At 34.3% G+C, this 24,348-nt stretch overlaps 4 protein-coding genes across 5 annotated transcripts; 3 read left to right on the top strand and 1 right to left on the bottom strand.

Moving 5' to 3' along the window:
• Positions 1 to 746: 746 nt before the first annotated feature.
• LOC130933519 (coiled-coil domain-containing protein SCD2-like) lies at positions 747 to 7,077 on the top strand. The gene is made up of 19 exons (XM_057863150.1): positions 747 to 1,055; positions 1,154 to 1,207; positions 1,314 to 1,367; positions 1,467 to 1,888; positions 2,861 to 2,939; positions 3,190 to 3,231; positions 3,315 to 3,377; positions 3,839 to 3,898; positions 4,338 to 4,361; positions 4,696 to 4,764; positions 4,898 to 4,978; positions 5,062 to 5,122; positions 5,423 to 5,533; positions 5,667 to 5,770; positions 5,967 to 6,009; positions 6,119 to 6,187; positions 6,348 to 6,388; positions 6,539 to 6,665; positions 6,950 to 7,077. The coding sequence occupies exons 1-19, from the start codon at positions 747 to 749 to the stop codon at positions 7,075 to 7,077; spliced, it is 1,941 nt and encodes a 646-aa protein (XP_057719133.1).
• Positions 7,078 to 8,536: 1,459 nt separating this feature from the next.
• LOC130935077 (superoxide dismutase [Cu-Zn]) lies at positions 8,537 to 10,919 on the top strand. Of its 2 annotated transcripts, none has more exons than XM_057864639.1 (8): positions 8,537 to 8,639; positions 9,092 to 9,182; positions 9,287 to 9,388; positions 9,520 to 9,615; positions 9,761 to 9,792; positions 10,021 to 10,096; positions 10,283 to 10,336; positions 10,685 to 10,919. In XM_057864639.1, exons 2-8 carry the CDS (start codon positions 9,107 to 9,109, stop codon positions 10,705 to 10,707), a joined length of 459 nt encoding a protein of 152 aa, XP_057720622.1. In that variant the 5' UTR covers positions 8,537 to 8,639; positions 9,092 to 9,106; the 3' UTR covers positions 10,708 to 10,919. The 2 variants fall into 2 exon arrangements, with proteins under 2 accessions (XP_057720622.1, XP_057720623.1); XM_057864640.1 differs by having other exon boundaries at positions 8,577 to 8,712.
• A 91-nt stretch (positions 10,920 to 11,010) lies between these two features.
• Positions 11,011 to 16,474, bottom strand: LOC130935079 (sodium/hydrogen exchanger 1). The gene is made up of 16 exons (XM_057864641.1): positions 16,346 to 16,474; positions 15,977 to 16,112; positions 15,459 to 15,802; positions 15,057 to 15,175; positions 14,562 to 14,659; positions 14,290 to 14,349; positions 14,155 to 14,201; positions 13,853 to 14,047; positions 13,709 to 13,755; positions 13,526 to 13,592; positions 13,307 to 13,407; positions 13,107 to 13,208; positions 12,622 to 12,760; positions 12,478 to 12,540; positions 12,289 to 12,372; positions 11,011 to 11,406 (listed from the first exon to the last, which is right to left on the bottom strand). The coding sequence occupies exons 3-16, from the start codon at positions 15,633 to 15,635 to the stop codon at positions 11,047 to 11,049; spliced, it is 1,659 nt and encodes a 552-aa protein (XP_057720624.1). The 5' UTR covers positions 15,636 to 15,802; positions 15,977 to 16,112; positions 16,346 to 16,474; the 3' UTR covers positions 11,011 to 11,046.
• A 293-nt stretch (positions 16,475 to 16,767) lies between these two features.
• On the top strand, positions 16,768 to 23,001 carry LOC130935849 (uncharacterized). Its single transcript, XM_057865754.1, has 14 exons — positions 16,768 to 17,194; positions 17,285 to 17,599; positions 17,801 to 17,908; positions 18,152 to 18,341; positions 18,455 to 18,717; positions 18,940 to 19,051; positions 19,445 to 19,524; positions 20,239 to 20,481; positions 20,559 to 20,635; positions 21,247 to 21,338; positions 21,833 to 21,915; positions 22,105 to 22,176; positions 22,401 to 22,526; positions 22,611 to 23,001. Exons 1-14 carry the CDS (start codon positions 16,817 to 16,819, stop codon positions 22,641 to 22,643), a joined length of 2,172 nt encoding a protein of 723 aa, XP_057721737.1. The 5' UTR covers positions 16,768 to 16,816; the 3' UTR covers positions 22,644 to 23,001.
• The last annotated feature ends 1,347 nt before the right edge of the window (positions 23,002 to 24,348 follow it).

The following is a 24,348-nucleotide window of genomic DNA, read 5'->3' as shown; positions in this document are numbered from 1 at the left end:
TTCTTATTATAAAAAATGACTAAAATACTCCTATTATATATATTAATTTTGAGAATCCAAAATTTTAGCATTTTTATTCTTTGTCATCATAGTGTTAGGATTTAAATTTTTTAAAATTAATATATATATAACAGTAATATTTTAGTTATTTTTTATAATAAGAATATTGTAATTATTTTTTATTTAATTAGTTTTTTGACTAAACTAATTTATCTTGTCTAATTTTAATAAAAATGACACAATTTAATTGATTATATATTTTTAAATTTTAATTATTAAAACATATCTTAAAAAAAATATTTTTGACATCTTTATTCTAGTGGGCCTGGTATATTAAATAACTAAACAATATTTTTCTTTACCCATATTTTCCGTACCTTTGTTCTAAGATCTTGACATTATTTTACACTGATATTTCCAGAAATCTTGGTGGTATTAACACTCGAAAAAATGATATATAAGGCAATAATGGTCGTATAATTGACATGAAGTTCGGAGACAGTTACAAAATGGAAGGGTTCGGGGGAGAATCCACGTCACGCTAGCAACCACTAGGCCTTAGAGATCCATGAATTCAGTTGCCAATGCCAATTCTCTCTTTGTTCTATTCACCTCCTAATAACTTCTAATCTTTCTGAACCATAAAGTTTCTCAGGCAAGTTTCACCAAATGTTTACAATCCTTGCCGTTCCATAACAATGTGATCACTCACTCACTCACTTTTATCTTTCTTTTCAATTTTGAAGATGGATCGGCGGAGATCTTACGAGAGGCAGCAGAGTTCAACGCCGACGACGCCGACGTCACCGTCGTCGGGTACGCCGCAGAACCTCCACGCACGCGCTGGTTCCACGGGCTCCGTCATGGCGAACCCCCGGAGAGTGCAGAACATCGCCGCCACCAAAGCGGCCGCTCAGAGATTGGCACAGGTGATGTCGCATTCAACGGTAGACGTCGACGACGAAGACGAAGAGGAAGTTTCTCTCGACTATTCCACGCTCAGTGTCGGCATTGGCCTCGGAGCTGCAAGACCTGCTCGACCTCACTCTCCAATGGTAACCATATATCTATCCATATACATATTCATTCATAGTTACTTTGCCTTCTGAATCTGCTTCCAATTCCATGTTATTGTTGTTGCTGCTTCTATAAGAGAGTTCCAGCTATTCCAGAGCAACCTTCATCCTCAAGATCGCGTTCACCATTGGTAATATAATCTCAATCCTGCGATATTTGAATTGTTAGAGTTGGATTTATCATTTGATAATTGATTGTTAATTAAATTTATTTGTTTCTTCTGTAAATTCTATTAGCTAGTTCGGCCAGCTCAAGAACAGACTCCATCTGCAAGACCACAGTCACCGGCGGTAAATTTTCCCCCCTTTGTTGTGTTCAATGATTTGAAATTATGCTTAATATTTGAAAAGATTTTATGATTTTTTTTTAATTTTGTTTTTCTATATTAGTCAGTTCGTACCGTTCAAGAACGACCGCAATCTTTGAGAAGCATATCGAGTGGTAGAACGCTGGTAACTTCTGCAAATAATGCTGTTGCTGCTGTTGACCAGCAACCGGTGCGACCATCGACGTCGCTGAATAGTGTGGCGGCAGAGCAGCCAACTTCTGCTCGTTCAATGATGTCGAACAGAGGACCGGATCAGTCGCCTACTGCTCGGTCTATGATGATTAATCGGACACCTCAGCCGCCACTTCCCAGTAGCACCACTGGCGATCAGCCTCCGTCTGCTCGTGCATCGGCGATCCGTCCAACTCCGGTCAATAAGGTGGTTATGGTGCCGTCTAGTGTACCCATCACACTCAGGCGTGATTCTTTTGCAAATATTCCTCCCTTGGATACAACTACCTTAGATTTTAAGAAAGACAGAAGGTATTCCCTTACACTCAGGCCAACAAGCTAATGGTTTTTAGTATTGTATTCGAAATGCATGCTACGTATAAAGTGAAAGATAGACACTGAAATAAAAATGAAGTTTTAATTTAATTTACATAAAAGATAAAATTAGAATTAATTAATTAAAATGAAAATATTGTAGGTATAAAATATTACTAAAATTTTAGTTTTTATTTTCAAAAATTTTAGTCTACATTGTCCTTACGTTTTGAAAGTATTGAAATACTAAAATTTTGGAGACAGAAACTGAAATCTAGTACTAATCTCTTTATTAACAAACACAATACCAAGTCCCAGTCTCTCATTTTCCATTCCAGTATTTCAAAACAACCGCTACCTAAACTATGGGTTGAGTTTGAGATTCAAAACTTTTAGATTCAATTTATAGACATCACATGTTCAATGATTAAATTCATATTGTGAGACTAATAAGTTCTGGGACTTTAGCATGATTATGCTTAACACGTTAATTAACATGATAATATGTTTTTGTGGGATGACTTTATTGATGCAATGCAATTTTGGTTTTGCTTAATTTTTAGTGTATTAAAAAAAGGGGAATGCTAGGGGGACAATGACTTTGTTGAACAATATGAACAACCACCAATCAAATAAAAACACACTACACCTCCAAATTAATCCTCTAAATTTTAATATTAAAATAACCATCCATACACTAGTAAAATGAACATCCGATATATTTATTGTTTACATTGTTTAATATTTTCATTGTTCACCTATACTTTTCCTTAAAAAAATTATTCACACAAATAAAAAAGTGTAACAAAATTTCTGTGTGAAGTTTTTTATTGCATTATTACAGTTAGTTACTTCGTTTTCAAATTTATGGCATTAATGGTTAAAGATGTGATATCTATAGTTTTGGCAAGTATCATTATTGAAAATTTACCTTCAAGTTTCTGCTGCATGTTTCTGATGAACATGTAGAATGTCATTCGATTTGGGGAGCATGAAAGTAAGATCAGAACCTACCAATCAGCGTCCTCCTACGGAGCTTGAGGATGAGGTATTGTACTGTCTGGTCCATGTCTAGTTACTATACTCATACCTATGGATGACCTATTTTGTTAGTTGTTTGTTACTTTGTTTCACTTCAATTTCTATTTATTCCTATCTTCTATCATCTTTTAATTCTGATCTGCTGCTCCTGCGTGCATTTCATATTCTTCAACTGCCGTGGAGCGGTGGAGTTGCATGAGTGCATGGCTGTTGCTTCTTTTCTGCAATCTACTGATGAGATGTAAATTTCAATGTAGCTTGATATACTACAAGAAGAAAACGAGAGTTTGCATGAAAAGGTAAAACCCAACGGATTGACTAATTTTGTTTCTTATATATAAACACCGGTTTTGGGCACAACATTTGATATGTGTTTCCACAGCTTCGGCTTACAGAGGAGAAGTGGGAGGAAGCTGAATCCAGGATTAGGCAACTAGAGCAACAGGTACTTTCAGTTGGAAAATTAAATGATATACTCAAGAGTTGAAATTAAAGATGTACATTAATTAGCTGATAAATTGTGCAAATATTAGCAATTTTTTAACAAAATAAAAAAATATTTTTAATGGTAAATAATAGATGATGACTTCTATGGTATTTATTACTTGGTGTCTAAATTTTGTTGAACTTATTTTTTGTAATAAATTTTAAATATTTAAAAATAATTTATTTTTATACTTTTTAAATTAAACATTAATTTTTAACATTTTTTAACAAGTTAGACACTACTTTTTAATTAGCCTAACAATTACCATAAAAAATAAATTAACATAAGATATGATGTAAGTAAAATCAATTCACCTAATTCACTTTACATTCCTAAATAAAATACTACATCAATTAAAAATCAGACGATGGGATATGTTGACATTTGACTACTTCTGACTTTCACATACCTTTTTGTAGCTTGCTTTTGCTAATCTTGCAGAAGGTACAACTTTGGAGGCTCGCCTTTTAAACAGGCAAGTTTAGCATTGAGACTTGAGAGTTTGAAACCAGAATCCAGATGGTATGATGATAAAAAAAAATAAAAAAAAAAACTCTGTCACATGCATGCAGCTAACACACTCGGTGTGGTTTGGTCGTTTGGCATAAACTGGAGGTTGGAACAAATAATTAGTAATCTCAAAATATTGTGACTTTAATTAGTTATGAAATCATTAGCCAATAAATTAAGAACTTGTTTTTATTTGGTGTTCTCCTATGTTCATTTTCTAGTTTTACAATGTTTTTCACAAAATTTTTTTCATACACAAGAAGATAAACAACTCCACTAAAGGAATCTTGGTACCTTATATGACATCGTAAATTTTAGCGAGTAGGTTCGTCTTCTTTTCATTTTATATAAACAACTCAACAACAAATTTTGCATTCTGAAAAATGTTCATTTTATTTGTTCAGGAAGGAAGCAGCAATGCAGCAAAGAGAGGTTCCTCTTCTTTCCATTTCTCTTGATCTTTTTTTTCTGCATACATGTTTAAGTCCTTCTGCTAGGATAGGTTTTATTACAAGTAGTTACCCTTATCCTATCACTGATGGCAATCCGATATATAAATAATTAAAAAAAAGAGAGTTAAATCATATTATATCTGCCAATTTTTTCCCTTCCATCATGAAACGGTCTGTTTAATTAAACAGTAGTTAATTGTAGCCTCATCACATGGCCAAGGGAACTCATGAAACGCAAATGTGTTCTTAAAAGGAAAGAACATGCATGTGATTAGCAAATTGAACGACGAAAATCATATCGTTTCCATTTTCAGGCTGCTCTGAGAATTGCTTCTAAGGGTCGTGGAAGTTTGGAAGCTGCAGCGCAGAGGGCAGATGCTGAGGTATCCAGCACTTTACCTTGTACGTTTTATGGTTTTGTTTCAAATTCTTTTTTGCAAATTCTAATAGGTTATAAAAGGTAACATCTCGTGCGTATGAAATTTAATTGGAATTTCTTTTATTCTTTTGCACTAGGTTGAAAACGAGGAGGTGGTGGCTGCATTGGAGAAGCTCCGGCTTGTGACTCAACGAATGATACTTACGGCAGAAGAAATGGTTTGGTTCATTTATTACAAATTTTTAACTTTATTTATAACCTTTTTCTTAGTTGAGTGAATTTTCTGCTTTGTTTCGTGTAGGAAGAGGTTACTTTAAAGAGGTGTTGGCTGGCACGATATTGGGGTTTATGCGTTCACTATGGTAAAGTCATTTTGCAATTCGTTTTGACTTTCTAAGCCTAAACTCCATCGTTATTAATACATGTATTTAGTTAATTGTTGACCAATCAATAAAAATATGTTAAGCTAATCTCAATATTTAATTCTAAAAAAGGAAAGCAAAATAGAAACCAATACATGGGTCCTTGAATATTTTTTATATAAAATGCAATGCAATTTGCCAATTTCATCTTCCTGTTTCATAAAAGATTTAGAAAGTATTACTTTGTATTAGAAGAAACTTCCATTTTGTTGCAATTGATGGCTCTGAAATATATTTCAGGTATTCACGCTGATATTGCTGAAGCAAAATACAACTATTGGTCTATCTTCGCACCTAATCCTTTTGAAGTTGTATTAGCTGCGGGAAAGAAAGCGAAACTACCAGGAGGAGGTGGTGACATTACTTAGGATTTTTATTTCTAACTTTTCTCATTTGCCTTATTCAACTCTCGACAATTAGTTGCATTGATTGACTACTCTCAATTGTTTCTTTTCTTTTCTGCTACACATAGGTCGCAGTGTAGATGAGGAGGAAAATAAACGCGACTTGAAGGACCTTACAGGGGAGGGAAATATTGAGAGCATGCTTTTTGTTGAGCAAGGGTTACGGGAATTAGCTTCACTAAAGGTGTCTTTTATATCTTTAATTTAAAACTGTTCAGGCATGCCCTTCTTTGAGTTTAGTTTAATGGTTTGTCTATGCAATATGCAGTGAAAGGAGAGCCTCTAAAAATTTGCTCCAAATTAGTATGAACTTATTCAATGGCAATTACTAGTTACCATAGAAAACTTTTTGACTTGCTTATTCTTTGAATGGTTTGAAGGTTGAAGAAGCATTGGCAGTTGCAATGGCTCAACATAGGCGACCAAATTCACTGAAAGCAGGTTTTACAGGTGTAAAATTCTATAAAGCACGCACTAAATGTCCTATTATTGAGGTTATTCAAATGTTCTTTTTCTAAAAAATTTCTATATTATACGTCTGACTCCTTTTTTTATGCAGACGATTTGAAACTGCCAATTGAAGGGCAATGTGACGCATTTGGTAAGTTTTCAATGTCATACTTTGTCAACCTTGAGAATCATTCTCACAAGTCACAACTTGCATGCAGATGTCTATAAAACACTTGAAAGTTAACATCTATGTTCTATACTTTCTATATGACCTTAAAGATTTTTATTTATTTGTTTATTTTGGCATTCAGAATTGACCCAGGAAGAGGCCGAAGATGTGTCTTTTAAGCAGGTACTTCAAGAAGGAAAACCCAGTGAAATCTTTACACATCTTTTTATTATGATGGATTTTAGATTTAACTTGGAATTTTCTTGATAAGTTGTCTCAATATCAGCTTCATTTGATTATATTCGTTTCTTCTCCTTCATTATGTTTGTTAAGGCCTGGCTTACATATATTTGGAGGAGAGCAAAAACGCATGAAATTGAAGCAGACATAGCAGACGATCGTTTGCATTTCTGGATCAACCATACTTCTAAGACACCTAGCTCACAAGATGCGGTTGACGGTACAGTCCAACCTTAATTACTTGTTTCTGTGTCCTTGTCGTATCGCGTGTACGTTTCATTGTCCATTTCAGTGGTTGGTATGCTACTGTCTTCTGCTTTGAAGATTGAGAGAAACACACTATTATAAATCTTCCAACTCTAGTGGTTGCATGACTTGGGAATATAATAGACTCGGATTTACCACTTTACAAGCAAGTAGAGAAACAATGCTGATTAACCTCTTAGCAAATATTAAGGCTGCCTTTTGGAATAAGATTTTGTAGTACATTATCCCTTTGTGCAGTTGAGCGTGGACTTGCTGAGATCAAGAAGTTGGGTATTGAAATTCAGCTGTGGGATGAATCACGCAGAGAGTTGCTGGAAGAGCTAGAAGATGAGAATACCAAAACACCCAGTCGTGCTGACTTTTGATATATACAATTGAATTGAATTGAATTGAAATAGATTCTTCACCAAATTATTCCTTTCACACAAATTCCCAAAGAAGTATGATAGGCTGTATTTTAAGTGAACGATTATTATATTTATAAGCCAATGTCATGAATTTGTTGTGAGAGTGTAAAAAGTACTAAATTATTTATAGATTATAGTTTAATTTTCTGTTTTTCTAAATTGTGTATGTATCAATACATTATTGATAATCCGTAAGAATTTTAGAAGTACACATAATACTTTAGAATAAATCTAATTTGGAAACAAAAAAAATCTAAATTTATTACTGGCTAGTTTTTTCTAGACATTAAAAAGATAGTTCTTGGCAAGTTACATTATTTGTATGCCCAAATAAAGAACTCTTAAGTTTTGAGGAGGATTAAAAAAGAAAAATACGGAACCCCAATCTAGAGTATGTGAAATTTTGTTTCTCAAGCGATTTTTCACATGAACATAGGGTAGAGTTGTTGTGTAGAGTAGAGGTCGAGAGGACTTTTATTCTTTTGTGTTGGACTTTGACGGTATTTTTAAATAATGTGAAAAGTTATTGTGTTTTTGTTTTGTGTGGATGCCACAGATCTAAGGTCATATTTGTAGTTTTTAATTTTTTTTATACTATAAATCTGAAGGTTAAATTTATAATTTTTTATTTTTATTCTTTTTAAAAATATAAATTAGAGGATCAGATTTGTATTTTACGAATAAAAAAAGTTTTAGCATACAAATCGAATCTTTTAATTTGTTTGAAATCGAAAAAAAATTTAGCTCACTACAAAATATAAATCGAATCCTCTAATTTATACACTATGAAAATCTAACACTCTAATTTATATACTATAAAAAATTTTAAATTTATATAAAAAAATACATCAATTAACTAGGATTACACATCATTTTTTTCCATTTCTAAAAAAATTAATCGAGAGTAGACAGTGAATGGCAGGGGAAAAAATCTGGCAGAGAAAAAAATCTAAAATAAAAAGTTAATAAAATAAAATGAATAATAAATTATTATTGAATCTATAATTTTTATATGCAAATTTTATTATTTTAATTTAAAATTATTAAATTAATTTTTGTTTTATAAGTAAATGAACTATAGTTTAAACAATATAATTTTTTCATACTTAAAAATCTTGAGTTTCAGTCTCACTTTTAATTTAAAGAAAAACTTTTATTTTATCATTTTTTTTTATTTTTACAAAAATTTTGTTCTTGATAAGATGAGGCAGGATTTGAATTAAAAAAAATTAATTAATTAAATAATTAATTTAGACTCTACCAACTTAAATTAATTAAAAAAATATTTAAATTTAGAAAACTAAATAGAAATTAAGAAATAATAATGATGGAGATGAGGTGGCAGTTGGGTAGGTGAACGTGGCAGCAAATGCTGGTGGTGTATTGGTCCGTGAAGCTCGTGGTCTTACACTCTCACTATATAACAAAAAAACTACACCTATTCGGCTATTCCTCTTCAAATAGACACATCTCCTTATTCTAGATTCTTCTTTCCCTTCTCAGTCAAGGGGTTCCCTGAGGTAACATACCTCCTATTTTCATTTTCTCTTCTCTCACTGACATTCATTTCTTCAATCGTCTCTCTTCTCTCTGGTAGTTTTTTGTTTTTCTTATTGTTCTCGCTGAGTCTCGCTTTTTGTGCTGTTTTTCTTCGATTCATCATATCCGAATGCCTCTGTGCGCTATTAATGGACCGATCAACTCAACTGGCAGCTAATTTAAGTTGATAATCAACTAATTGAATTCCGTCGCTTCTGTTTTTTTTTTTTTTTCATTTAACTTGAGTGATTTAACATATTACTTCATGATTTTGATTTTTGATTTTTTAGGTTTTAGAATCGCTATGTAAATTTGTTAGTCTCTTTAGTTATTGATGATCGATTTAGCTTTTGTAGGCAGCTGTTAGTTTTTTCTAAATCTGAAATGAATTATTTTTTATTTTATTTGTTTAATTAATTAATTAATTTTTCAGATCACAACTGAAAAAATGGTGAAGGCTGTGGCAGTTCTTAGCAGCAGTGAGGGTGTCAGTGGAACTATTCACTTCTCTCAGGAAGGAAATGGTAAGTTTCCAATTAGCGGAATATTTCTGTTTCTGTTTGCTTGTACTTACTATAAAAGTTTGCAATCAAATGAATTGTTATTATTGTGAATTATTGTTGTATAGGTCCAACCACTGTGACTGGAAATCTTGCTGGCCTTAAGCCTGGTCTTCATGGGTTCCATGTCCATGCCCTTGGAGACACCACAAATGGTTGCCTGTCAACGGGTATGCCCGTTACCCATTATAATGAGTTCGAACTGATTGTAAACCTGTAGTTTCGGTTGAAATAATATTCAAACTTTCATCGTGTGAGATAGTATTGAAATGCTTAATTTCTATGCTTTTTTGTATTCTAGGACCGCATTTCAATCCTAACAACAAGGAGCATGGTGCCCCTGAAGATGAGAACCGCCATGCTGGTGATTTAGGAAATGTTAATGTTGGAGATGATGGTATGACTTTGTTCCTTTAGTACCCTCCTTATCAAGTTTAGTTGTTGGTTCCTTTTGCTTTACATGCATTTCTCTATTTTGCCTTAGCATTTGACATGCTTGTTTGGTCTTTGTTCTAAAATTGGTTTCTTTCATTGTGCTTCAGGAACTGTTAGCTTCTCCATTTCCGACAGTCAGGTATGCTATTCATCTCCTAGTTTAACGTGATTGTGTTGGACATGATCATGTTAAGAGAGTGATTAACTCTTTAAATAAGTGGTCTCTTATTAAAACATGTAGGACTCAATTTGAATAATTGTGCCCATTTCTCTCTCTTTTGTCATTATGCTTTAGATATAAACATAAAACATAAGAGGATCCTGACTTGCAAGTTTCAGTTTTTGATTAGTTGTGTAATATTTGCAGATCCCTCTTAGTGGACCAAACTCCATTGTTGGAAGGGCTGTTGTTGTCCATGCTGATCCTGATGATCTTGGGAAAGGTATTCACCAATAATCTATTTCTTATTTGGTGGTATCTCCTTCACTGATCATCCATTTAGTACCGTCCTTCATGTTGTTTCATGCATAAATGAAATATTTTGATTCACTTCTTTTTTTTTTTTTTTTTGCAAATGCTTTCTATGTATTGTGGCCGACAACTTATGGATATTATTTATGTTGTGTAGGTGGGCATGAGCTTAGCAAATCCACTGGAAATGCTGGTGGCAGAGTAGCTTGCGGTAAGCATGTTTCACCACAGTAAATGTTTATGTTGACATTCAAAATTACAGATTTAATTTCAATTTCCTCCCTTTTTTATTGTGAGGGAAAGGGAAAGGAAGGTTCTCTATAACAAAATGAGGGGTTTTAAAATTGCAAAGGCATGTGAAACCCCATACTTCTATCCTCTTTCCTTTCCCTTTCCCTTTAGACACATCTTGTTATCTTTTCTTCGTGTTATTCCCAAACAAACCCTTTGTCAAGTTTGTTTATTTCTTATAATCTGATGTCTCGTTTCAATTTCTTTATACAAGAGACTAGTGTTGTTGTCTGCTAATATTGACTCTGCCATTCCTCTTGTTGTGTAGGGGTTATTGGTTTGCAAGGCTAGATACTCCTTTCAGCCCCTGGATTATCATGCTTTTTCGCGCGGCCAAGCTTTTCTAGTCGTGGAATAAAACTTTTACCCCTTTCCGTTTTTTGGTTCGTTCTGGTCTGTACTTCTGAATTATCTATTATGCTGCTGTGTTATCTGATGGGCTATGTGCTGGTATTCGCTGCTTAAATACTGATAATCATAATACATTGCCTCAAGTTGCGTCAGGGTTAGAATTATTGTCTCTATCTGAAAGCGCTGCTAATAAAATAGATTGACCGCGAATTTAAAGAAAATTATAAGTTTACATTTACATAGTTTACAATATTCGTGTTCCCCTGTGGTTATTGGCCATCAATGCCACTGATTTTGGGTGTTGCGTTCGGTTGGTGTACCGCGTTCGATTGGAACAAAGCCCCTGCCACCAAAAACTGGACGCATAAATGAGTTATCGAATTTGCGCCATAAGCGATGAACAGAGTGTGTGGGAGTGGATAGTAAGTCACGAATGCTCCTTGGAGTTCGACCATAAGAACTTTCTTGGGGTTCAAGATTTGCTTCAGAGTCTGCGCCATTCGAGAGAAATGGTACTGTGATAGCTTTTGGAGAAGCTGAATCTACTATGTTCGCGGTGCTGTTTTTCCGTTTCGGCGTAAGGCCGCTGGGCACAGGCAGCAAAAACCTTATTAATGGCTTTGTCATCAAACCGAACACCTGACAAGTGACAAATAATTGTTAGTACTTACTACTTAGGCTTTACTAGCAAAAAACTGTTAAAAGAGACATTAAAAAATCACGAGTAGTTGCCGCCTTAATTAGCGGAAATGTCATGATGTAACAGGTAACAAGTAACAGGTTGTAAATAGAGAGCCCACTGTGTTGTCGTTAGGTACTTCAAAAATGACCATAAGTTCAGAATAAATTTTTAAATAAATCTAAATACTAAACCCTAGACAAATCTTATAAGATACGGGAGGATAACTTTAGAATATTACAGAGTTGATAAACCCAATTAATAAAATTCAAGAGATTGATTATATTCGGGATAACTTTAGCTTATAATTATAAAAGGACATGTTTAAATTGGATGCTTTGACATCCAAAAAAAATTTTCTCAATATTTTTAGAATTATTTTAGTAAAATAAAGTGGTCCTTTTGCCACGTTGAATAAATTTTTTAATATACGTGTTAAATAAATAAATTCTTAACAAATTTTATTATACATTAATTATATTTCTAAAAAATATCAAATAAATTAATTTTTCTTATAGAGGGATTAATTTGTCTGGAAAATTTTTAAACTAATCAAAATTTATTAAGATTTAAAATATCCTATCTAAAATTTATCGAAATTAATATGAGTGTTTACTTTGAATATATTTTATTTTACGAAAGATTTCCTTTAATATAGGAACTAGTAGCCCAAATAGTTGAGGTTATTCCTAACAAAGTAACATATTATAGGTGCATGCAGTCATTATATAGTAATTTTTTTTTAGTTTTTTTTTTTTTAACATATGCATGGTTTTATTATAACCGTAATCATCACTGGTAATTTTTGGTGGAAAATAGAAATAGTAGACAAAGGGTCTTACCACTGTACTGACTAACACAACAGTGATGGTGCTGGTGATCATAATGGCATTCGCTCGCTTTGCGGTATGCCCTAACAAGGTGAACTGCATTAATACTAGTGTTAGTGTTTAACATATCAAACTGAAACGACCTTTTGTTAGTTGTTACAGTGATAACCAACACATTTAAAAAAAAGTCCTAATTCCAACCTGATTATAAGCAAGTGCCATTGAAACAGCTCCTCTCATAAGACCAGCCCACCAAATAATCACCTAAAAGAGAAATAATGAAAAGACTTGTCACAAAAAAAAAAGGTCTCAAGAGATTCTGTAATGTTGTCACATGAGTCACACCTGCTGCCTGAAGCTTATGCCCTCTTTTGATGACTTCCTAGTGATGTTGGATATGAATGATAAGAGGAAAACAAATGCTGCTCTTCCAGCAAGTACTAGACCCAACAATACTGAGCTCACAGCAAGAGAAGTTGCAGGCCTGCAGAGCAAACAAGTGTGGCACATGAAAGTTTTTTTATTATAAGAAAAATGGAAGTCTTGAGAGAAAACATTCGACAAGAGTGGATAAGATACATTCATTCATTTTAACAATCGAATGGTGTTGGTCACTGGTCTTGGACCAAAAAAGAAAGGAGACCAGAGGCAAAAATGTGTCTAGAAAAAGAGAGAGAAAAAAATGGTCCTTTTTCAGACAATCTTTTAGATGTTATTGTTATCATGAGACAATTTCTAAGCAAATTTTTTTTACATCTTCGAAAAAGAAGGCAGCACTAGAGACGTGTTTCGGTACTTGGAAAACATAATTGCGGTGCTGCAGTGCGTACCTGTCGCTGGCAAACCTCCATTTATCAATGTCCAAGGCATCCATACCAACATAAAGGAAGATAAAAGTCTCGGCAACAAATGACAAAGTAGCAAAAGCATGTCTGTAAAAAGTTTAGTTAAATGTTCATTGAATTAGATAATGTTGCTACATCAAAACAAAGAAATGCATTGATTAACGAAGTCTCTTTGGAAGACATACTTGGTAGTGATTCTTGAGCTTTCAGACACATTATGCCAAGTATAGTGAGACATTGTAATCCCACAAAAGAACACAGTGAGAATTCCACTCAGATAGCATAACTGGAGAACATGTAGATGTAGCAGCACAATTTTAATGATTTATGTAATATATGAATCAGAAACATAAATAACATTTAAAATAAAAAAGACCTCCTGTAAAGTTATCTTTAAAACTTACTTCAGCCATCATGTAGGAAAGGTATGCCATTAGCATCATCAGAGCAAACTCACGATTTGTTGAGTGCCTGCAATGAGTATCATTAAGTTGTGTACTACTTAATTTTGATACGAACTAATTTAATTGCATATATTGCCCAAAATATGGAATTGGAAATTAGAAAAATTCAATTCAAAATGATACCTGCCAATGTAAAGCTTCTTAATAATGTAAGCACTGAGTAGACCAGTCTGCATGTGGAGACATATTAGATAAAAGCCATAAACATGCACTGTGTGTGTGCGTGCTATGTGTACAAGAGGGAATTAGAGGGTGCAAGATAATTACAAAAACCCCAAGAAGAGTGCTTGTGGTAAATAGATACAAGAAGTTGCCAAAGAAATGCAACCCTATTGATGGATTAATTTGGTTGATGTCAAAACTTTGGATTGCATTGAAAAGCACCACTGATGTAGCATCATTTACAACACCCTCTCCAAATACAAGACTGTACAATAAAGGTGTCTCATCCTGATTTAGCACCTGTATCATCATTTACTAACAAGTTCAATGCTTAGCATTGACAGCTTAGTTCATATAAGGCTGCAAATATACAGATATATATATATATATATATTACAGTTCCAAACCTGTAAGGTGCACACAGAATCCGTAGCAGAAAATATTGCACCAATTGCTGGAAATGTTTGGAAAATAGTGAGCCACACAAATAGAATGGCAAGTAGCCAACAATATGAGATTGAAAAAGACAAACACCATAATACCTAGATAATCCGCAATCTCCAGTGAACGAATTCCGATCTTCTTAAAAGTTTTTGCGACACCTGAAACGATGCTTCAAAGAGTTCAATAAGAACTAGACAATTTCCAATTAAGTACAGTTTCCTTTAATGTGATTGGCTAGTTTTTCTATTTTGAAACCATAAAGAACTACTCCATGTGTCAAATACTCAAATTACAATAATGTGAGAGATGCCAACTATTTAGTACATTATGTTAAATCTTAGAGAAGAACAAAAGAAATCCATAGGCATACCGTAAGTTATGATGGCACAACTTATCAATGTACCAATAGCACCAAACATCATGATGGTGATAAAGTTAACAAAAAACTGCTTCTTTTTCACCTGAAACCTGAGACAGTGCAACATAAGTTGTTCATGATTCAGATCTCTATTTCATGTTCGGATGTTCCAAATTTTGATTAGCAGAATAAAAATTTTCAACTATTTAGTAGCATGAATAATAATCAAGATATCAAATTGGCCAACTGTGGCCAAGAGACAAGAAGACACATTCACTTAGAGCAAAAGGAAATTTTTTACCAAATTTTTAGAAAACTAAGATGTGAATTGTTCATCAAATATGCCACTAGACCTCTTTCAAGTTATCATGAGATATTGAGATGCGTCATCGAATCTTGATTGATAAATACAGGGTCAAACATTTTTAATTTAGCTCATTGGACAAATACTCTAGTTGGTGTAAAAAAATTTTAAAACGAAAAAAAAAAAAAAAGAACAAAAGTTACCCGGCATTAAATATGATAGGTGGCAGAAGGTATATGAAGAAAAGGTCTTCGCTGAAAACAAGAATATGAGAGCTTCTACCACCGCTAAGCATCAAAATGAGTATGCCGGTGCATATTCCCTGAGACCAATCCACATGGAAGTTGAGTCATAATTACTGTATGCAATACTTCATTGGCAAACAAGCTGTTAAAAGAAAAAAAGAGAAATATTCTGGTACTCATTTTATCCCGTAAATTGAATTGATAGTTTGATACACATTTCTTTATTATTAAATTAGCACAGAATTATAACCCAAATAGGATGAACATCTTATCCAACGAAGAGAGTGTGTATGTCCGTACAACGTGGAAATAGGCGCGGGTATGAATCAGGCAACTCATTCGAAAAGTGAGGTTACTTACTATGACAAGGGCAGTGATGGATTCATTCATCCAGCGATTTTCCTCAAGAAGATGTCCAATGACAATACAAGCACACAGAAGTGCCACAAATATGTTCATGGACACAACGGAGCCATGATCTGAAGTCGATAATGCTTGCAATTTCGCAAACAGAGAACTTATATGATCAATAGCCATTTTCTCAAATTCTCTAGAAATAAATAATCGCAGAACCAATTAGATTATTGCTTAGGAACCAAATTCAACGCCACATTTACAAGCCAAATTTATGCCTCGGAATCGGAGCTGCCATGCTCATCATATTCAAAAACCGTTGGATCTTATCAATAAGGCTAATAGAGTTTCTGCAATTAGAGCATGAAACATACATATAAGATTTTGACAGAATAATGAACACGAAAAAACATGTAGAAAATAATGCAATGCAATATAATTAGAATCTTTGAATCACGATTTAGTGTTTCATAATCATCAAATAATCACCGAAACGCAGAGACTTTGAACGGAGGAAAACTCACCAATGCGATTCCAGCAAGCATATGCTAACGTAGCAGTGTTAGAATCACTTGAAGGTTTCTTTAATTTCCTCTCTTTTTTATTTTTTCGGTCAATTTTTCAATGATTCCTTACAGAAAGCAAGCTCATCACAACTAGCTAATAAAAATGAGAGAGAATGCAATTGGAAAGGTTGTTGTAAGTTGTAACAGAAAAACGAAACGAGAAATGGAAAGATAGAAGAATCAGTTAAGAAAATGAGGAGAAAGCGATAATAATAATTGTTCGAATTTGATGACATTAGAAGAGAAAATCACGCAAGCGACGAAAGCTCTGAGAAAAATGGAAGACAAACGTTGAATTCAGAATAAAACAAGCGTGAGCACACAAACCAGAATAGTAATGAGTTCTGCTACCCTACAACCGCGATCACGTTAAGCTCAATCATGAATACAATATTCGCCGTTCATCATTGGTTTCGTGAGTTATGAGGCGGGGAGATTTCCTCTACCTTATATATGTTAAATTAATTATTTGGTGTTTGAGAAGACCAACATAATTAAAACCTTAAAATAAATGGAATTAAATGGGTATAGCTAGCGACGTAGCTGACAATGATAATGTGATTCTCATGCAATAAACAGAGTAGTTACTTTGGTAGACTTCCCATTGACCAAAAAGTCCTCCGGTCAAAGAAAACAAAATGTTCCGTAAGGGCTCCGAGAACTATGTGGGCCTATCCAAAGTGAGTCCAAAAAAGCCCAATCCAACTCCTTCAGTCTGTCTGTGACACATTCAGTACTTTTTCTCCATACTCCAAAGACTTGGACACTCGCTCAACTAGTCGGAAGAATCTTAAGAGGATGGGTGCGCCGAAGAAGAGCGGCGGCGGAGGCAGGGTTTCCGTCACAGAGGATTCCGACGAACTGGTTCGTGTTCCGTTGCAGGCCATCCTCTTAGCTGATAGCTTCAACACCAAGTTCAGACCTATCACCCTCGAATGCCCGAAGGTCCTCTTGCCTCTTGTCAATGTTCCGATGATCAATTACACCTTGACCTGGCTCGAATCTGCCGGCGTCGAAGACGTTTTCGTTTTCTGCTGCGCCCATTCCAAGCAAGTCATCGACTATTTGGACAAATCCGGTTGGCTCTCTCAGCCTAATTTCTCCGTAACCACCATTGAATCGCACAATTCCGTCAGCGCCGGTGACGCCCTCCGCCTAATCTACGAGCGTAACGTGGTATCTATTTACATTTTTGCCCTTCCTTGCTATCCATTTGTTATTGTTCTTGTAGTGACCAGTGACACTTTTTTTTGGATACTTTGTAAGATTCATGGAGACTTTGTCCTCATCAGTGGTGATACTGTGAGCAACATGTCGCTTACTCAGGCACTTGCAGAGCACAAAGAAAGGAAGAAGAAGGATAGTAATGCCGTCATGACAATGGTTATCAAACGCTCAAAAACTAACCCCGCTATTCATCAGTCTCGGCTTGGTACCGATGAGCTTTTCATGGCCATTAATCCGGATACCAAGCAGCTTTTGTATTATGAGGAGAGGACTGACCTTTCCAAAGGGATTATGCATCTTGACAAGTCATTTCTTGCTGATAACCCTTCCCTCACCTTGCACCATGACAAGCAGGTGAATTACATGCTTTCTGAAGGAATTGGATTACTGGTGATTATGCCTATCGAAGTGTGTGAAACGAATTTTCGCTACCGGATTAGCTGTAGTTAAGGAGTCTTTCAATTAATTCATTGATTAATTATCTACTGTTGTTACTGATGTTTGATTTATTATTATCTTGTTTGGTTATATTTCTCAGTGATATATTTTCTGCAGGATTGTTACATTGACATCTGCTCGCCTGAAGTCCTTAGCCTGTTTACGGACAATTTTGATTACCAACATCTGCGGCGTCATTTTGTGAAGGGATTGCTTGTTGATGATGTAATTTCTCTGCTGTGTGCTAAATTGAGTCGTGCTATTATTTATGAAGTTTTTCTTTAAGTCCTTAGTGGAAAGATAAAAGCTTTTCTCCATGAATTTCTTTCTTATTGTAAGAGAACAACCAAATTCCATCACTTATCTTCCCTCAAAGTTGATATGTTTGATGGATACATAGTCTCCTGTTTTTTGCATTCTATAACGGATGCATTCCTTGCTTCAAAATTAACTGTGTATTGCTTTCAGATAATGGGGTACAAAATTTTCGTGCATGAAATCCACTCAAACTATGCTTCACGGATTGATAATTTCCGGAGCTATGACACTGTTAGCAGGGATATAATCCATAGATGGACATATCCAATGGTGCCAGATGTTATGAATTATGGCAACACAGCTACTAAACTTGAACGACAGGGAATGTATCGTGCTTCAGGTATGAATAAAAGTTTCTGTGTTCGCTGGTGAAGAATTTCATGCATACCTGATAATATTGCTGTTGCACTCTATTTAGTATTTATTTTGATGAATTCATTTCTCCGTTTTCAGAAATATCACAATCACAATCCGCTGTTATTGGTCCCTTCACTGTTCTAGGATTTGGCACCAAAATTGGGAATAACACTATAATTTCGGATTCCGTTATTGGAAAAGGATGTAAAATTGGATCAAACGTTCAGATTAAAGGTTGCTACATATGGGACCATGTCACCATAGAAGATGGCTGTAAACTTAACCATGCTATTGTTTGTAATGAGGTGACTTTGAAGTCAGGAGCTGTTCTGGAACCTGGTGTTATTTTGTCATTCAAGGTTTGTATGGTTGTAGTATCTGTACCATTTCTTCAGTTGCCTGAATTATGTCTTTCATGTTTGTCATATGTTTGGGCATGTTTCAACACTGGTTGTGCTCAAACACAATAGTATGTGATTTGTCTGTCACTCATTTCAAGATTGAAAGATTAGGACTTTATTTTTTATCTTTTATTTATTATGTATACAGATCTGATCCGATCAGGAATTTTATGCTTCCAGGTTGTAGTTGGGCCAGAGTTTGTTGTCCCTCCTTATTCATATGTATCACTATTACAACAGCCTGTTGAGGAAGACAGTGATGAGGAGCTTGAATATGCTGACAGTACTAGCGGTATTGCTTCATTTTTCATAAAACACTTTTATTTGACGTGCTTTATCATGGGTCCTACTGTCACTGTTTGGCAGTCAATCTGATTATGATTATGATGTCTGCCTTAATACTGTCATTACTTCAGTAACAACTCTGAAAACAATTATTTGTACCTAAGATATTGATCTTTTCAAACTAGTGCTGATTGATTGTTAAAAGCATATTGTTACACTTGGTTCGAGAAGCTAATATTCCAGAATAATTTGATTGAACAATAAACTAACTATTCTTATTATTATGAAGTGCTTTCATAAATTAAATGCACATCGTAAAACTTTCAATTGCCAATTTTCTGAAAGCTTTAATAAGTTAAATGCACATTTTAAACCTTTCAATTGCCAATTTCTGGTACAGTCATCACAAGCAAAGTGGATAAGTCGGATGAAGAGGATGCATCTGAAGTACCAGAGGCACGTATTAGCTCTGTTTCAGAGGTTGGTTTCAGAAGGCTTCGCAATTTATGACTCATACATTATTTGCTGTTGTGCCAGATGCAATAATGCTTGATAGAATAACTCAATGTGGCTGAGTTGCATGCTAGTATAGCTCTCTGCTGGATTAATTATACACATGAAGTAATGTGAATAAAAGACCACTTAAGTATGAGTAATATCAAATCTATATGTTATGCTACACACTAAACAGGTGATTATTAAACCAAATCATAAAAGGCAAATTAAAGATACCTAGGAATATTCTACAATCCCACTTATGCAGGAGCCTATAAATCATATGCTCCAAGCTGGTCATATATAAATTGTACTGAGGACCATCTATCTGGTGAAAATTTCTATATATTATCTTATCTCTCACAAAATGAAAGTCAATGAAAATTTCAGGCTGCCACATTATTGTAAATTATTTCTATCTTGCCTAGTTCACACAATTTGAGTTCCTTGTTCAAATGTTCCATAAGTTTGCATGTGGGAAGAAATGAAGCAACTTTTGCTGTATATCTGGCAGAAACAAAGTATACATTTAGTTTCATACACTTACAAAATATTAGATTTCCACATAAAATTATTATTATTATTATTATTATTATTATTATTAGTTTGCAAGTCTTTTTAGATACCAAGATTGTTTGATATAATGTTTTATAGGACATGGAATTTATTGTCTCATTACACGTTCTTTTTATTGATCAGCTAGGTATGGGTGGGGTTGGTTACATTTGGCAAAAATGTGAAGGAAGCCAGGAAGAAGAGTGGAGGCATTCAGTGGCACCTATTCCTGCAGATAAAATTTCTGAGGCAATGAAAACCATGGAAGATGATCTGGAGTTAACTCATGATGGCAGTATTCTCCCACCTTCTGGAGAGCTGATACCTGATTCTAATGACTCAGATGAAGATAATGAAGACTCCAGGGATGATTTCTTTGAGAGAGAGGTACAAACTTGAAACTTCTTCAGATGCAGGTTGTAGATTCAGATTTTAAAGTTTTCCATTTACTTTATTAATTGCAGGTTGAAGCGACATTCCTCAGGGCTGTGAATGAAAACATACAAGAAGACCACTTGATCTTAGAAGTTAACTCTTTGAAGTATGCATATAATTGTGGTTATGTATATTGTTCAAAGTTGAATGTAGATTGTCGGAGACCTATGCTTTGGAGTTATTTTTGCATGTTTCTTTTGCTTTCATTGTATGACTTTTTTGTTTCCTTCTGCCTAGTCTCTTGTTTATAAGTTACTTCCCCCTGCTTTCCTCTTACAGCCTCTTGATAATTTAACCTGTCGGTCTCTCAAATTTAAGTATTTGTTTTGTGGTATTTTTCTTGGCCGAAGTTGATCATTAGCTGATATGCATGAGAACTTTGAAATGAAGTAGGTTGACATGTTTTTGCTATTGCAAGGAGTTTTTATGTCTTAAATCTTGTGGGAGGAATCAAAGGATAGGACTAAGTACTAGCGTGCATTTTGCTTGACCATACAACTGTAAACTGCTCTTATTTTAAATATTATATATGTCAAATAATTGGCACTCTATTTTTGTCTACAGGACATGATATCTTCATGGAATATATTTGGACTTTTTACCAATTGGATCTTTATGATTTTTATATTTTATTTTTTAACCACTAATGTTTGCAATATATGCATTAATTGTTTTATGGGCATCAACTTATACAAACACTGCCTTTCTCTGTGGCAGGTTGTCATGCAATAAGCTGACTGCTGATTGTGCGGGAGCTGTGTTTTATGCTATGATGAAGTATGCGGTAGACACTCCCCATAGTTCACTTGGTAAGCATTCCTTCCTTCTTTCTACATCTACCTGATCCTTTTAGACTTTTCCTCTTTTTTTTTTTTTGCAAGTTGTTGCTTTCCTGTTAGGTCAAAATATTTCCAGAGTTTAGTTTAAGGATGTAAACTTGCTTGGAAAACTTGTTATCTTGCCCTGCTTAGAGATACCAGATACAAAATCTGCAGAATGATGGGATATAATGAATCAACTGGATTATTCAGTTTGAATAGCAAATCAAATGTAAGGCAGGGCAATTGAAAGACTTAGGAGAACTAAGAAACTACTCGGTGGAATAATTAAGAAACATATTCTTTTTATTGAATCCCCACCACCCAAGCCCAACAGTATTGGTTGATCCAGAGTTGACTCCTCCTAGTGGGATAATGCTAGATGGTGCATGTCTGGCTTGACTAATTTTACTTTTAGAACTCTGTTTTGTATTATTCTCAAAGGTTGCTTACTGTTTACTTGTTTGATTTATGAATTTCCCCAGATGGCTTGATGCAGAATGTTAAGGCTGTTCTATCAAAATGGAAAAAGGCTCTTACATCCTATCTGACAGACATAGATGAGCAGGTGTCTCTCTCATTACTTTAACATCTGTGTAGTGATTCATGCTCATTTGTTGTGATTAATGGATATGCATTGTGTTATGCTTTTGTCAGTTTCAATAAGAATGCAGCCATTTAGCACATGCTGCCAAATTTGATTCCCAGTTCTTCATGTTCTGCCCTCTATTAATTTGTTTTTATTATTTAACTCCAGATTGAGATCATACTGAAATTCGAAGAAATTTGTTTAGAATCTGCTAAGGAGTTTGCTCCATTGTTCAGTAAGGTATGCTGCTCTTTCACGAGTTAGCCTTATTGATGTGTTTTCATCTGTCAGTATACTCATCATAAATATGCATTGAACTATATTACATAGTTATGCACTGTACATTCTGTCTAAAGCCTTGAGTTAACAATGTTATGAAATGGATTCATATTTTTCACGCTAGATTTGTTATCTCTTCGGACCCTACTATATTGTTATGAAATGGATTCATAAAATGTTTTCAGATTTTGCTCTACATGTATACTGAGGATATTATTGAAGAAGATGCTATTTTAAGTTGGGAAGATGAGAAGAGAGATGCAGATGAGGCAGATAAAGTATTTGTTAACAAGGCTCAAGATTTGATCCAAGTGAGTTTAAAACTAGGTCACGAATCATGATACCTGTTTATCTTTTTACCATCCTGATGAGATGCATCGATATCTTATGTGCAGTGGCTAAAAGTGGCTGAAGAAGAAGATGAATAGAAAGTATAGGAAGGATTTCGTGTGGCTAAAGATGCTCCGTATATGATAATGCCAGGTTTTTATTTTGTGACATGTTTTTGGCGTATATGATCTTGAGGATTTTAATCTAATGAAGTTCAAATGCTTCAGAAGAATGTAACTCCTCAAGTCTCAAGTGTGTTGGATTCTGTGATTACTAATGTCAATTTTGTCCACACATGTTAATGAAATTCTCAAATTGGAATTTTGAGACCTTGTTCTTAAAGAAAAATAAGGGGGATGGTAGCCTGATCACTGTTGGACTAGGATTTTGAAAGACACGAGTTATCTGTAGTACTGTTATTAGTAAGGCTATTTGATATTGAAATCTTTGTTAAAATGATATAATCAAGATTGAAATGTAAAATAGTAATTGCAAAACGCAAATAAATTGTTCTGCATATTTTCCTTCTCTAGTCATCTTACGACAAATACAACTTTAATTTTCGTGTTGAATGTAGGATAATTCAATTTTGCGTATTTGACCTGAATGTAATACGGAGTTTATTTCGAAGTCTAGTTCAAGTTTGGGTGTGTTATTTTTTTTTTTTTTTTGGTCGGTGGATTGGACAACCCCCAATCCTAGGTACAAGGGTTTGAACCCTTGACCTTTGATGTGGAGAGGGGGAGAGATGCCATTAGAGCCAAGGCTCATTGGCAGTTTGGGTGTGTTTAAGCTCAATGATAGTACATGAGCTTTCAGTTTGGAATTTTTATTTCTTTTTTTTTTTTAAACTTTTGGTTGCCAACTTTGGGTCTTTTAGTGTTAATGAGGGAGGTTTCAGGGTTTTCTTTTTAATTAAAAAAAAAAAAGAGGTGTCTTCTTGGTTGCCAATTTTGGGTGTATTTGAGCTGAATGTTAATAAGGGAGCATTCAGTTTTGGAACCAGTTTTTGTTTATGATTTTGTTTTTATTTTTTAAAATTTCTTGGTTGCCAATTTTAGATGTGTTTGAGCTGAAATGTTAATTGAGTTTATTCTGAAGACTAGTTATGGGTAAAAAAAATGACTTGAAAAAAGAATATCTCTTAGTAGAAGAATTTTAGTTCAACAACAGCAATAATAATGCTAATAATTATCTTGGAATTTAATTTGAATACGCTCTGTGCATATATCTAATTGTATAATTCAATAAAAGTATACTTAACCCTGTTATTAATTGTAATTTGTTATTTTATATTCACAATGAATCTCAATTAAATACAACATTAATTATCTTCTTATAATTAAATATATATCTTTTTATACGTCAGTAAAATCATGGTTTTCTTTTCTGGTTCGAAATCTTAGCACCCCCTTTTTATGGCATAATGCAAGCAGCTTTACTGCACACTGAACCCATGAGGCAGGCAGTTCTACACTTCTATGTAAAATCAACCTTAACATATATGTTTGCATAATAAACATTAGGAAATTAAATACTTAAACTACACTCTTCAGGAGGATAGAAATGACACATTGCAAGTATGCGGAAAGTGGCATTTTATGATTGGCATTCCCTTCCCTAATATATATACCAATCCAACAAACAAAAGAGCAAGCAAATGAAGCCATTTTCAGTTGGTGATGATGCTTGTTTTATTTCACTCTTTGGTTTGGAACAACCATTTTATATGGTTCATCAGAAGTGAGGGGGTCCTGGAGGTCCACCAAACATTGGTCCACAACAACTCTCCAAGAGACAGCA

This window comes from Arachis stenosperma, chromosome 6 (genome assembly GCF_014773155.1).
Source record: "Arachis stenosperma cultivar V10309 chromosome 6, arast.V10309.gnm1.PFL2, whole genome shotgun sequence".
Lineage (NCBI taxonomy): Eukaryota > Viridiplantae > Streptophyta > Magnoliopsida > Fabales > Fabaceae > Arachis > Arachis stenosperma.
This window is presented reverse-complemented; position numbering and strand designations above follow the sequence as displayed.

Bases quoted from the DNA above. Each gene is read 5' to 3' on its own strand.
- LOC130933519 (XM_057863150.1), top strand. From the start codon at position 747: ATGGATCGGCGGAGATCTTACGAGAGGCAGCAGAGTTCAACGCCGACG. The intron at 3,378-3,838 runs GTACTTTCAGTT...ACCTTTTTGTAG, and splicing joins TTAGGCAACTAGAGCAACAG to CTTGCTTTTGCTAATCTTGC. The intron at 4,979-5,061 runs GTTTGGTTCATT...TGTTTCGTGTAG, and splicing joins TACTTACGGCAGAAGAAATG to GAAGAGGTTACTTTAAAGAG.
- LOC130935077 (XM_057864639.1), top strand. From the start codon at position 9,107: ATGGTGAAGGCTGTGGCAGTTCTTAGCAGCAGTGAGGGTGTCAGTGGA. The intron at 9,616-9,760 runs GTATGACTTTGT...ATTGTGCTTCAG, and splicing joins TGTTAATGTTGGAGATGATG to GAACTGTTAGCTTCTCCATT. The intron at 10,337-10,684 runs GTAAGCATGTTT...CTTGTTGTGTAG, and splicing joins TGGTGGCAGAGTAGCTTGCG to GGGTTATTGGTTTGCAAGGC.
- LOC130935079 (XM_057864641.1), bottom strand. From the start codon at position 15,635: ATGGCTATTGATCATATAAGTTCTCTGTTTGCGAAATTGCAAGCATTA. The intron at 14,350-14,561 runs GTATGCCTATGG...GCATCGTTTCAG, and splicing joins TTGTGCCATCATAACTTACG to GTGTCGCAAAAACTTTTAAG. The intron at 12,541-12,621 runs GTGTGACTCATG...TTTCTCTTTTAG, and splicing joins GCATAAGCTTCAGGCAGCAG to GTGATTATTTGGTGGGCTGG.
- LOC130935849 (XM_057865754.1), top strand. From the start codon at position 16,817: ATGGGTGCGCCGAAGAAGAGCGGCGGCGGAGGCAGGGTTTCCGTCACA. The intron at 17,909-18,151 runs GTAATTTCTCTG...TATTGCTTTCAG, and splicing joins AGGGATTGCTTGTTGATGAT to ATAATGGGGTACAAAATTTT. The intron at 18,342-18,454 runs GTATGAATAAAA...CTCCGTTTTCAG, and splicing joins GGGAATGTATCGTGCTTCAG to AAATATCACAATCACAATCC.